Below are 14,127 nucleotides of genomic sequence, written 5' to 3'. Positions count from 1 at the left end.
ACGCAATACGGAGACAAAGATACTGAATTCGCTCGAGTTTAATGAGGTGTGTTTTGGCAGCTGATTGAAAACAGAAACTGCCATACTCCATCACTGAGAGAATAGTTGTTCGATACAACATTATAAGATCTTCTGGGTGGGCTCCCACCAGGTGCCGGTAATTGTACGGAGAAAGTTTATTCTTTGTTGGCATTTTTTACTCAGATACCTAATATGGGCCCCCCAAGTACATTTGGAGTCAAACCAGACCCCAAGATACTTGAATGACATAGCATGAGTGATCGGTTTACCCAAAAGTTGAAGCTTTGGTTTTGCTGGTCTATGCTTCCTAGAAAAAACCACCATCTCTGTTTTCTCCGTGGAGAATTCGATCCCTAGCCCAATGGCCTAGGTTGAAAAAATGTTCAAAGTATCTTGTAAGGGTCCTTGCAGGTCGGATTCGTTTGATCCTACGGCAGACACCACTCCGTCATCTGCAAGTTGTCTTAGGCTGCAATTTTGTGTAAGACAATTGTCGATGTCGCTTACATAGAAGTTGTACAAAAGGGGGCTTAAACATGAGCCCTGGGGGAGGCCCATGTAGGAGACCCGATTTACTGTCGAATCCCCGTGAGAAAAATTCAACTGTTTCTCACAAAGCAAGTTATATAACATATTATTCAACAGAGGCGGCAGACCCCGAGAGTGTAATTTGTCTGACAAAACCTCTATTGTAACAGAATCAAAGGCCCCCTTTATGTCCAAGAATACTGAAGCCATTTGTTTTTTTCCGGCGTAAGCCATTTGAATTTCTGAAGAAAGCAACGCAAGACAATCATTCGTCCCATTGCCCCTGCGGAACCCATATTGTGTATCTGAGAGCAGGCCATTCGTTTCAACCCATCGATCAAGGCGAAACAAGATCATTTTCTCCAACAACTTCCGTATACAAGACAGCATTGCTATAGGGCGGTACGAATTGAAGTCGGACGCGGGTTTTCCGGGTTTTTGAATAGCTATAACTCGTACTTGTCTCCAATCATCTGGAACAATATTATTCTCCAGAAACCGTTTGAATAAGTTCAACAAGCGTGTTTCGCCACATCAGGGAGATTTTTCAGCAAGTTGAACTTAATTCTATCCGATCCCGGAGCAGAATTGTTACATGAAAGGAGAGCAAGAGAGAATTCTACCATCGAAAACTCGGAATCAAGATCGCACCTATCTTGTGGTATATCTCGGACAATTTTTTGCACAGGAACGGAATCGGGACAAACCTTCCGTGCAAAATAAAAAATCCATCGATGTGAATATTCTTCGCTTTCATTCGTTGAAGAGCGATTTCTCATGTTTCGAGCCACTTTCCATAATTTTTTTCATTGACGTTTCTCGTGACAATCCTCCGACGAAATTTCGCCAATAAGCACGTTTTTTCCCTTTGATTAAGTTTTTAAATTGATCTTCAAGGGCTAAATACGTTTGAAAATTTTCAGGGGTTCCACGTTTCCGAAAAGCTTTAAATGCATTCGATTTTTCTACATAAAGCTTGGAACATTGGCTATCCCACCATAGATTGGGAGGCCTTCGGGAAATGGTGGAACCTGGGATGGGTTTCGTTTGAGCGCGAACCGCGCTGTCGTAGATCAAACGAGAAAGGAAGTTATACTCCTCCAATGGAGGTAAACCATCTCTGGAATTGATGGCTAGAGCAATCGCGTCCGCATATTTTTTCCAGTCAATGTGTCTTGTGAGGCCATATGCCATGTTTATAGATTCAGAAGAATTCGACCCAATGGTGATGGAAATTTTGATTGGCAAGTGATCACTACCGTTGGGGTTCTGGATTACATTCCACTTGCAATCTAACGATAGTGAATTCGAGCAAAGCGAGAGGTCAAGAGCACTTGGGTTAGCAGGAGGTTTAGGTACACGTGTTGTTTCCCCAGTGTTCAAAACGGTCATATTGAAGCTGTTACAAAGGTCATATATCAACGATGAACGATTGTCGTCGTACTGTTCCCCCCAGGCAGTTCCGTGAGAGTTGAAGTCTCCCAAGATCAATCGTGGCTCAGGAAGGAGTGAGCACATGTCATCAAGTTGTTTGCGGCTAACCGCAGCTCTCGGAGGCCAATACAAGCTGACAATACAGAGGTCTTTGCCTCTGATGTTTGCATGACAAGCAACAGCTTCGATCCCTCCTCTCCGCAAGTGGCACAGCGCTCCTTGTTGGCACAATAATCCGAAGTGTGACCAACTGACTTGCATTTGTTGCAAGTCATGGGCTTTGGCACGAAGAGTCGCACAGGTAGTCTCAATTTGTCCACCATAACGTAGTCAGGGAGGGCGGCACCAGCAAAGGTGACTCGAAACGAGTCGGACGGCGTAAATTTAGTTTGGTCCCCATCATGGGAAAGTTTCCCGAGTTGGCGACAGTCCAAGATTTTCACTTCCATTGAGGGGAGCTTCTTGAACTTGCCTTTTCCTTCTGCTTTTATTTGTTCGCTCGTCAGACCCGTTTCAGTTATCACCCCCTCAATTTCTACGTTATGGGAGGGTATAAATGTTCGATATTCGAGAGTGAAATGTTGATCAGCAACAATCTCGTTTGCGTGTTTCCGTTCATTCACGACAACTCGCAATTTGTTCGGTCTAACCCTGCGAATTTCAGATACAGAAGTGTATCTGGCCAGATCTTTCATGATCTGAATCACGTTAAGGTTTTTTCCTTTCGGTTTTGGCCGGAGGAAAACAACCCAAGGGCCAGTTCCAGGTGCATCTTCTGGATAAACTCTGACACGTGGAACGGTGACAACAGAGGGGGAAGACGAGGACGAGGACGAGGATGAGGATGAGGACGAGGACGAGGATTGGGTTGGATCGGAAGCATCAGAAGGGGGAAGCGAAATCGATGGTGGGAGAGGGGGAGTGGAAGTAACAGTAGGTTGAGAAGGGAGGCTTGCAATTTTCTTAGAGGGGGGCTTGGTAGGATGAGCGGATTCGTCCCCAGAAGAATTATCTTCCTTATGAGGGACTCGTTTATGTTTTTTTCCCAGATCTTGTATGAGATTCATTATCGGAGATCTCCATCTCTGGAGATCCTCCACTATTCTCCATTTTACAAAAATTTCTGTCTTATTTCTAAATTATTATTGATTTTAACAATAATCTTAAAAAAATAGCAAAAAAAAAATTATGATAATAATATTAAACAATGAACAAATGAATTGAATAATAATATTAATAATAAATATGTGTACCTTAATATATAAGTTGTTCCAATAATGCGCTCTACTGCCCTAATCAGGGAGAGACAGAGGCTACGCGCTACGGAGACAACACAATAGCGCAAGAATAGCTTACGCAGCCACGTGATGATGAATCCCGTTTGCGACAGTCACGCGATGGCGATCCCGTTATGCCGAATCAGTTCAACAGCCGCAATCCGGCTCGCTGCAAGAGCGCTGCTTCCTTTGTTCCTTCGTTCCACTTCACAAAAGGTCAGGTCGCGGACAGCAATGACCTTCACTCGTACACGATACACTCGTACCAATAGCACAATAGCAAAAGTGGCAACGCACAATACCGACACTGAACTTTACTCGTCAAGAGTTGGATAGCGAATGATTGCTGCTTGTTCGTAACTCTCATTTGTACGTCTTCGGGCCTCAATAGATCAAATCGCGTTCGAATACTCCGACCAAGGAATAATTTAGAAGGTGATTCACCGGTAGTTGCGTGTGGTGCTAGACGGTATAGCTGTAGAAACTTATTGAGATTTATGTGCAACGTCGACGCTGTAGTTCCCATGGCCTTCAGAGCATCTTTAGTAGTTTGCACGTATCGTTCGGCTTGGCCGTTTGTTGCGGGGTGATAAGGAGCCGTTAACTTGTGAAATTTGACTCCACTTTTCTGTACAAACTCTTTAAACTCTGCTGCAGTGAATTGGGGGCCATTGTCCGACACAACGGTTATTGGTACTCCATATCTCGAAAACAACTCATCCATAATACTAATCGTTGATGCTGTCGTGGTGGTATTGGTGACCTTCACCTCCAACCATTTACTGTACGCGTCTACAATAATCAGTAACATTGAGCCTGCCACTGGACCCGCATAATCTATATGTATTCTTTCCCAGGGGCCTTTGGGATACTGCCAGTGGTGTTCACTAAACTTCGGGGGAGCGTGTGCTTGACGAGCACACTCAGGGCACGATTTTGCTGTGTTTTCGATGTCAGCATCTATTCCTGGCCAATAAACAAACGAGCGAGCGAGGCCCTTCATTTTCACAATCCCAATATGTGCTACATGGAGGTCTTTTAACACAAACTGTCGCAGCACTGGCGGCACTACAACTCTGTGTTCGAACACTAAACAACCTGCAGCCAGCGAATATTTCACCTCCGGAGCTTTATAGCCAAATCGTGACAAATCAGAACCGGCTTCCAAAAGTTGAATGATTTTACCAAGACTAGAATCTTTGCGTGTCTCTCGAGCGATGTGATCTGCGCGTATGGGTAGTTGTGCAATTTGACGAAGAGCAAATACGCCGAACTCGTCTTCACCGATGTCTCTTCCCTCACGAAGTGAAAGTTTGTTTACTTGTTCCTTTGTTGGTGGTCGTGTGATACGAGAACAGTAGTCTGCATTTACGTTCTCCTTCGTTGATTTGTACACAACGTCGTAATTGAAATGTGCCAAATAATCAGCATAATTGGCCATTCTACTGCTACACAAATTTGGGAGCGATTTAGTAGGGTGAAGAATTTGCGTCAACGGTTTGTGGTCGGTGATTAGAGTGAATCGGCGAGCGTAGAGGAAGTGAAAAAACTTTTTGATCGCCCACACGATAGCGAGAGCCTCTTTGTCAATCTGCGGATAGCGCTGCTCGGTAGGAGACATTGAGCAGCTTGCGTAAGCAATCGGGCGTTCCAAGCCATTCGCCAGGCGATGTGATAGGACAACTCCTAAACCGGTTTTGCTAGCGTCTGTTGCTAGCAACAAAGGAAGAGCCGGGTTATACTGCATTAATACTTGTGGTGAAATTAGTGTTGATTTAATGTCTTAATACGCTGTCACTCGTTCCGGCTTCCACTCGAAAGCTTCGTCTTGTAGCATATCACGCAGATAACGAGATCGTGTTGAGAGATTAGGAATAAACGAATTATAGTACGTGGTAGAGATGTGCCATCCGCTCATGAGCTGTTCCGAAGAATCGACTCTTTGAAGTGAGTTGACGCGGAACAGCTCGCAAAAAAAATCAAACAGCTCTTCAGCTCACTTTGATGATGATGAAGGAGAGAAAAGAGCTGTAGAATTGAAGAGAGTGTGTGAGCTGTAAGATTCAAATGAACTGACCGTCTCTCGCTCTTCGTGTTAAGACATCAGTTTAGTTTCATTTGTCCCTCGTCTTTTCAACTGTTATATTCGCGTTGACGGCATTGAGCTTTGTTTACCAGTTTAGGGGGCGCCAAAAATAATAATTGGCTCTCAGGCAGAATGAACACGTTTTTAAAATTCAAATTATTAATGAAAATTAACTTCTGTGTATCAAATGAGTATTCTATTTCAATGAAAAACACTTTGTTTGCAGGCGGTGCAAAAATCTCATAAGATTTTTTTTTTTTTTTGAAGAAAACTTTCTATTGTAATGTAAAGCCTCAGTAAAAATGTCGGAAATGTTGTACTCGCCGAGTCTGTTGTAAATAATAGTCTGGAATACGTGTTTCAAGTAATTAATAATATGGTGTGAAAAATTTCATTTGAATTTTAACATTTTCAAACTGGCTTCGTGGCTATCGAGTTTGGGACCCAAATTGAAAGTCGGCACTGACAACTGAGCTGAAGAGCTGTTCATAAAGAACAGCTCATTTAGATGAGCTGATATGATCAGAGCTGTTCATCATGATGAGCTGATTTGCACACCTCTAGTACGTGGCTTTTCCTAAAAACAGTTGTAGCTCCTCTTTGTTTGAAGGACGGGGTGCATAGAGGCGAATGAACTGCAAAGTTTAAAGCCTCTTAAAAACAAAGAAAGAAGAAGAAGAAGGACGGGGTGCATCCCGTATGGCTTCAATGTGTTTGTCTGATTTGTGCAACCCGTGTGCATTTATTTTGTGACCCAGACATTCAAGTACCGGCGAGGCGAAAATACATTTGGATCGGTTTAAACGTAAACCATGGTGCCTTAATCTTTCAAAAACCGATGTGAGGGCTGAGATGAGGTTTTCGTACCCGTCTGCATAAACTATAATATCGTCATAAGAGTTGATGACATTGGATAGACCTTGAAATGCCGTTTCCATACGACGTTGCCAGATCGCTGGAATGTTTGCCGCCCCGTAGACTGCTCTTGTAGGGCGTACCAGTCCATGTGTTGGTGTATTGAGAGTTAGAACATGTTGGAACTCCGCATCAATAGGAAGGAGCGTCCGTAACATCCAGATGACAGAACAAACTGGCTCCATTCATTTGGTTGAAAATGTATTCGATTTTGGGGATCGGATGTTCGTCGATAATCATTCGAGGGTTTACCGTTGGTTTGTAATTGCCGGTGATGCGTAGTTTTCCGTTCTTCTTGACCACAATGTGTGTGGGAGAGGCCCATTCAGAGTAATCCACTCTCTCATAGGCACCAGATGCTAATAAAAAGGACGTCATAGTCCCCGGACATAACGTACAAGTTCAGTTTGTGTGTAGTTGCTCCCAAGGCGCCTAGAAGTATATACTAAGGTGGGCCAACTTGCTAAAACCACTCTTCAGCCATCTTGGAAGTCTACTGTGTTTTGTTTGTAAACAAAACACAATACGCTATTGCCGAAGCTCGCTCGTGATCAGTCTGTCTCTTTCACGCTACAAGCAAATAATTCCCCTTCTACTTTCTTCCGTGCTGTTTTCATATACCGCTCCCCTAACCAACTTAGTGACGAAACGGCCTCACCTAGTACCATAGACCCGTCTTGGTTGCTCCGACGCTGACATTCACTGGAAGAAGACCTATGCACATAATTTTGTGTCCGGGGTAACTGGAGAATTGCCGATCTGTGCCCTTTAGTGTAAACGTGGGTTTGATCGTTCGTAGCTTTTTCTCGCTAATGATGCCGCACGGGGCTCCGGTATCAACCTCCATTTCCAGGAGGCGACCGTCTGTTTTGACACTGACTACCTTTTTCTGGCACGCAGCGACTGAATGAATTTTGCTCAACCGCATTACTTCGTCGACTTCTTCAGAAGGCTTCTCCAATTGCACTTGAGACGTGGAGCGATCCTGTGATTGATATTTACTGGACCTACAAGCTTTGGCAATGTGCCCTTCTTTCTCACAGGTGAAACAAGTTGCATTGCGGAACTTACACTGACTACGTGTATGTTGACCACCACAGCCACTGCATACTCTAGAGTCATATGTTGGTTTCCCACTACCCTTGTATAGGTGTGACGAAGATACGTCATTTGGATTTCCCCTCCGTGTCTTCGGTGGCTCATAACCTAACTTGTTGGTTCCCTCTGGAACTAGCGATGGTCTTACCGTTCTCACTTCTTTAGCTGTGTTACGGGTAGCTTCAATTGTGTGCGCAATCTCGAAAGCGTCATTGAATGTCGCCGGTTTCTTTGCTATAATTTCGTCGCACAGTTCGCGTGAATCGAGACCGTGTAAGAGCTGTTCGATCAACATTCTATCAAGGAATTCTCCATATTCACAATGCGCAGCACCTTGTCTGAGCCGGAGAACGAAACTGGACACGGATTCGTCGCTCTGTTGCACGATCTCCCGAAACTTTATACTCTCAACGTATTTATTCTTTGGCTGGTCGAAGTGATTTACTAGTGCCGATCGAAGTTCGTCGAACGAGATGTCCGCTGGATCGCGAGGACTTATCAGGAATTTGATGGCGTTATTCAATTCTGTACCCATATGCACTCGAGCATAGTGTGGGTATTGTTCTGCCGGAATCTTACTCAATTGCAGAGACCATTCAAAGCGCTTGAAATAGTCAGTAACGGATGTGTTGTCCGAAATACGGTATTCGGGAACAGAAAACGAAGGTGGTTTCACGGGTGGCACCATTGCATCTCCGGCAGGATAATTTGCCCCAAAGTGGATTGGATGGATGACTTCAGGGCGTCGGCTATCATTTTTGTGAGAGATTGCATTAGCTCTGCATTCGGGTCTTGGGAAGCCATTTTGCTTTTCGTGGAATCGAAGCGTACGCGACTTTTTTTCGACCGAAAAACTTTTACTGCTGTATCCCACTTCTGACACCAAAATGTTACATATTCAGGAATCACAGAAGTGTTAACCACATATACGAAGATATGTTACTACTTTTATTGAAATACTGTATTAATTTAAGCGAATAACAATTTTTAGAAATCGGGATAAAGAGAACCGTGTGTAGCTTTTATTCGATCTATATTTTTATAACTGCAGGCAGTGGCGCCAGAACGATTTTAGGATAATCTAACACTGTTTGTATATACAACACAGTCAGCACACTAAAACAAGCCCAAGTTCAATATTACACCTATGTGCCTTCCGAGGAAGTACCAGTGAAGATAGTGCTGTCTGGTTTATCTCTATTCGATCTCGCTGAGTTAAAGAAAGAGCTTATTGATTGTGACATTCATCCCATCGACGTTAAAATACTGTCGGTGAAGAACAACAATGTGGAGGATAATGCTTTGTATCTTCTACATTTCCGTAAGGGGACAGTGAAACTCCAAGGGTTGAGCAAAATCAAAACACTTTTCAACGTCGTCGTTAAGTGGAGATACTTCGTCAAGAAAACTTCAGATGTCGTTCAATGCCATCGTTGCCAGCGTTATGGACACGGAAAAAGCCGTTGTAACATGATTCCTCTGTGCGTTAAATGTGGAGAAAAACACGAAACCACCAACTGTAAACTGCCTGCGAAAGCCGCTCTGCAGGAGAAAGACCGTGCAAACCGAGCTCACGTGAAATGTGCCAACTGTAGCGGAAACCATACGGCTAATTTTCGTGGTTGTCCTACCAGAATAGAAAATCTGAAGCAGATTGAGGAACTTGCGTCAAAGAATAAGGGACATAATTTGAGCAAAACACCACATCGCAACGAAAGCAATAGAAGTAGTTATCATGAGGTCCGATTAGGAAGCTTGGTACAAAGTGATACAAACTTCCAAAAGCACAAACCTCTCTATTCAGATGTCATTCGCAAGCAAAATCAACAGCTACATGGAGAAATAACTTCAGACCTATTCTCAATCTCAGAATTCCTCTGTTTGGCACGTGACATGTTTCAGAGACTGCAAGGGTGCAGAAATAAACAGCAACAATTTCTAGCTCTATCGGAGCTTATGATCAAATATATTCATAATGACTGACCAGCTCAAACTTAGAATGCTTAATTGGAACGGTAGATCAATTCTTCGTAAGCAACTAGAATATTTCGAATTTTTAAACCGTCATAACATCGATGTTGCGAGTGTTACAGAAACCTGGCTGAGACCATCAAACTCTTTCTTTCACTCGAACTACCATAGCCTTCGCTCAAATAGATTGCGAGAGGACACTGACAGGGGTGGTGGAGTCATGCTTAATATTAGAAAAGGACTGATTTTCAAACAAATCGACATCAACACAAAGGTCATCGAAACATGCGGAATTCTTTTGAACGATAATGGCACTGCAATAAAGATCGTTGTTGCTTACTTCCCGGGAGCTAAACGTAGGAACGAATGGCATCAGTTTCGCAACGATCTACGGTTGCTTACCCAAGATGATATCCCTACGTTCATAATAGGGGACTTGAACGCTCGCAGTCGTCAATGGAATTGCCACCGAAGTAACAAAGCTGGAACTCAACTCACTCAAGTGATGTCTGCAAGAAATTATTACATCCACGTACCAGATACACCATGGATGTTGGATGATATCAACAGGAAGAGGTAGATCATCTACACTAGACCTGACCTTATCTAACAATCTTGTGGACATGACAAATCCAGTGGTTCATAATGAACTGTCTTCGGACCATATGCCTGTTATATTTACGATTGATTCAAGGATTCCGTTTATACCAGTTGTGAAATCGACATACTGCTATTCCCGTGCCAACTGGCCAAGATACCAAAGAATTATTAACAACAGTTTCGATCTTAATGCCCCAATAATCACGGAACTCAATGATCCGGCATCAATAGATGCTGCCATAGAAAATTTTTCTTCCACTATTCTGAATGCAGAAACCATAACCGTACCGAAAGTTCCAATTCGGTCCCACGATGTTCCAGAAATCACGCCATATACGAAAGCATTAATCAGCCTCCGAAATCGTCGTAGGCGACAATGGATCAGAACAAAAGATCCTTTTTTCAAGGCCATCGTAGAATCTCTCAACAATCGGATCCGTGAAGAGTGTGCAAAGACGCGTTTCCAGAAATTCAGTGATACACTGAATACATTAGAACTTAGAGATGCTCTTCGTAAAAATTGCAAGTATAGTCCCCCACTGAATAACGATGGACTCCTGATAGCGTCTCCTTATTCCAAAGCAGAGGTTTTAGCTGAGAATTTCTTGAAAGCGCATAACAACACTCTAGAAACCGATCTTTGAACTTCTAATGCGGTTGCGGACTCGATCCGTCATATTAGCGAACTATCAAACCCTTTTGACACCTCATATCTGGTGAGACCAAAAGAAATAAGACAGCTTGTGAGACTCTTGAAAAACAAAAAATGGAGATGACAAAATCCGCAATCAATTGATGAATCGCCTGCCACGTAAGGCTCTGATTTTCCTAGCAAAAATATTCACAGCATGAGTACGTATTTGCTATTTCCCGGATGCCTGGAAACATGCTGTTATTATTGCGATCCCAAAACCTAGAAAAGATGTAACAAATCCAGCGAACTTCAGACCCATCAGCTTGCTCTCAACCCTAAGCAAGCTTTTAGAACGTATAATTCTAAAACGAGTAAAGGGTGTATCACATCAAATTGCATCACGGAAAAAACGCTGTAGAAATTCCAGTAGACCGATCCTTTTGAAAATTTTAGACAGTAAAATAAAAACTATTAAACAACTTTTGGCATTTTCTTTTTATTCATACTTCGAGCCCAAGCCCGTATGCTCGCACCTTCCTCTTTACCCCGTCCATAAGGTTCTGTACAACGTCAGGTTGTAGTTTTTTGTAACAGAAATCTATTTTCTCTTGAAGTCCGCCTCCGATTTGACAACTTTTGGGTTCTTCCGGAGGGCCTGCTCCATAATCGCCCAATATTTCTCTATTGAGCGAAGCCCCGGCGCGTTGGGCGGGTTCATTTCCTTTGGCACGAAGGTGACCCCGTTGGCTTAGTAACACTCCAACACGTCCTTTGAAAAGTGGCACGAAGCGAGATCCGGCCAGAAGATGGTCGGGCCCTCGTGCTGCTTCAATAGTGATAGTAAGCGCTTCTGTAGGCACTCCTTAAGGTAAACCTGCCCGTTTACCGTGCCGGTCATCACGAAGGGGGCGCTTCGCTTTCCGCAAGAGCAGATCGTTTGCCACACCATGTACTTTTTGGTAAACTTGCATAGTTTCTGCTTGCGAATCTCTTCCGGAACGCTGAATTTGTCCTCTGCGGAGAAGAACAACAGGCCCGGCAGCTGACGAAAGTCCGCTTTGACGTAGGTTTCGTCGTCCATTACCAGGCAATGCGGCTTCGTCAGCATTTCGATGTACAGCTTCCGGGCTCGCGTCTTCCCCACCATGTTTTGCCTTTCGTCGCGGTTAGGAGCCTTCTGAACCTTGTATGTACGCAGGCCCTCCCGCTGCTTGGTCCGCTGGACGAATGAACTTGACAAATTCAGCTTATTGGCGACATCCCGGACCGAACTTCTCGGATCACGTCAAAACTGCTTAACTACGCGCTTGTGATCTTTTTCACTGACGGAGCATCCATTTTTGCCGTTATTCACCTTCCGGTCGATGGTTAGGTTCTCGAAGTATCATTTTAGTACTCTGCTGACCGTGGATTGGACGATTCCCAGCATCTTACCGATGTCCCGATGTGACAACTCCGGATTCTCGAAATGAGTGCACAGGATTAATTCACGACGCTCTTTTTCGTTCGACGACATTTTTCCAAATTTACGAAAAATTGACAGTGAAGCATGGCCAACGTGATCTATACACTCTTATCTGATTATAAACGAAAGCTGAAGATATAATTCCTAAAAATTAAATTTCTACAGGGTTTTTTCTGTGATTCAATTTGATGTGACACACCCTTTAGAGCGACATTGTGAGGCGGCTCAAGTGATTCCTGATCAACAATTTGGATTCAAGCGGAGACACTCTACGAACCATCAACTGTTTCGGCTAATAAAAGACGTTAGATCTGGTTTTGGTTCCAAGAAATCCTCGGGAATGCTGCTTTTAGATGTTGAAAAGGCGTATGATTCCGTTTGGCAGGAGGCCATACTTCATAAAATGGTTGTCTCAGGATTTCCAATTCAACTCATCAAAATTATCAAATCGTTCGTCAAAAATCGCAGTTTCCAAGTAATGGTCGATGGGATACTTTCTGAAATGAGAAGCATACCATATGGAGTACCACAAGGCTCAGTTATAAGCCCAACACTTTATAATATTTTTACAGCTGACATAGTTATGATTGATGGTGTCCAGTACTACATATTTGCAGACGATACCGCATTCTTGTCCACCGATTCAGATCCGGATAAAATTATAAACAATCTACAAGCCGCTCAAAATGCCGTGGACGAGTTCCAAAAAAAAAAATTGAAAGTGAAAATCAATCCTACCAAAACCCAGGCGATCTTTTTCACAAATCGACGAAACTCGAGATTCCTCCCGAACCGTGGTGTTGTTACTTGCGGGCACGAAGTAGAATGGTCCAAAGACGTAACATATTTAGGACTATACCTGGATGAAAAACTAAAATTTGGAGTTCACATCCAGAAATCACTGCAAAAATGCGATAGACTTGTCAAAAGTTTATATCCACTGATCTGTCGTCATTCCCGCTTGAGCATTGTCAATAAACTTCTGTTGTACAAAGCTATAATTCGTCCAATCATCACCTATGGTTTCCCAGCATGGTGCAAATGTGCAAGAACTCATCGCAAGAAACTACAAATCAAACAAAATCGTTTACTGAAAATGATGTTAAACTTAGACCCCTTCCATCCGACCGAGGATCTTCATAGACTAGCAGTCTGTTGCCTAAATTCTGGACAAGCTGCAACTCATCTCCGAACCCCTTACTGCATAACATCTCTCCATCTCTGATGTGATTTTTTACTTTTTATAACTTGTAAAGGTTTTTTATGTAACTTAGTTTTCCTTTAATGTTAATTTTGCACACTAGTACTTAAGATAACCATCATATTGAGGAAGATTCATATACTGTTGAAAGGAATTCCAAATCTCAGTTAAAGAAAAACAAATTTTGAATATGTTTAATCTATATATATATATATATATATATATATATATATATATATATATATATATATATATATATATATATATATATATATATATATATATATATATATATATATATATAAATGGAGTGATGTCTGTCTGTCTGTCTAACTCTTATAGACTCGGAAACTACTGAACCGATCGACATGAAAATTGGTATGTAGGGGTTTTTGTGGCCGGGGAAGGTTTTCGTGATATTTTGAGGCCCCCCCCTCTCTAAGGGGGGGCTGCCATACAAATGAAACACAAATTTCTGCATTACTCGGAAATTAACCAAGCAAACGAAACCAAAGTTGGCATGTGGAGGTTTTAGGATGCAATAAATGTTTCTATGGTGTTAAGATACTCCTTCCCGCTCTCTTGGAGGGGGCTGCCGTACAAATGAAACACAAATTTTTGCATTACCCGAGAATTAATCAAGCAAATTAAACCAAATTAGGCATATGGAAACTTTAGAGTACAATGAATGTTTCTATGGTGGTTAGATACCCCTCCCCCCTCTCTTAGGGGTGGCTACCATACAAATAAAACACAAATTTCTGCATTACTCGAGAATTAATCAAGTAAATGGGCGGGACGAAGTTTGACGGGTTAGCTAGTGTAATGAATAAAATAAATATGATCTCGTGAATTCCAAGCCCTATGTTTGGAATCTACACTAAGGATCTGGATCCC

The 14,127-nt window shown here is 42.8% G+C and overlaps 1 protein-coding gene across 1 annotated transcript; it reads right to left on the bottom strand.

Annotated features, from left to right (window-relative positions):
* Positions 1 to 6,919: 6,919 nt before the first annotated feature.
* On the bottom strand, positions 6,920 to 8,047 carry LOC129771934 (uncharacterized). Its single transcript, XM_055776082.1, has one exon. The coding sequence runs from the start codon at positions 8,045 to 8,047 to the stop codon at positions 6,920 to 6,922; it is 1,128 nt and encodes a 375-aa protein (XP_055632057.1).
* Between the last annotated feature and the right edge of the window lie 6,080 nt (positions 8,048 to 14,127).

This window comes from Toxorhynchites rutilus, chromosome 2 (genome assembly GCF_029784135.1).
Source record: "Toxorhynchites rutilus septentrionalis strain SRP chromosome 2, ASM2978413v1, whole genome shotgun sequence".
Taxonomy (NCBI): domain Eukaryota; kingdom Metazoa; phylum Arthropoda; class Insecta; order Diptera; family Culicidae; genus Toxorhynchites; species Toxorhynchites rutilus.
This window is presented reverse-complemented; position numbering and strand designations above follow the sequence as displayed.

What these genes read in the sequence shown, in the direction of transcription:
- LOC129771934 (XM_055776082.1), bottom strand. Translation starts at nt 8,047, where the DNA reads ATGGTGCCACCCGTGAAACCACCTTCGTTTTCTGTTCCCGAATACCGT.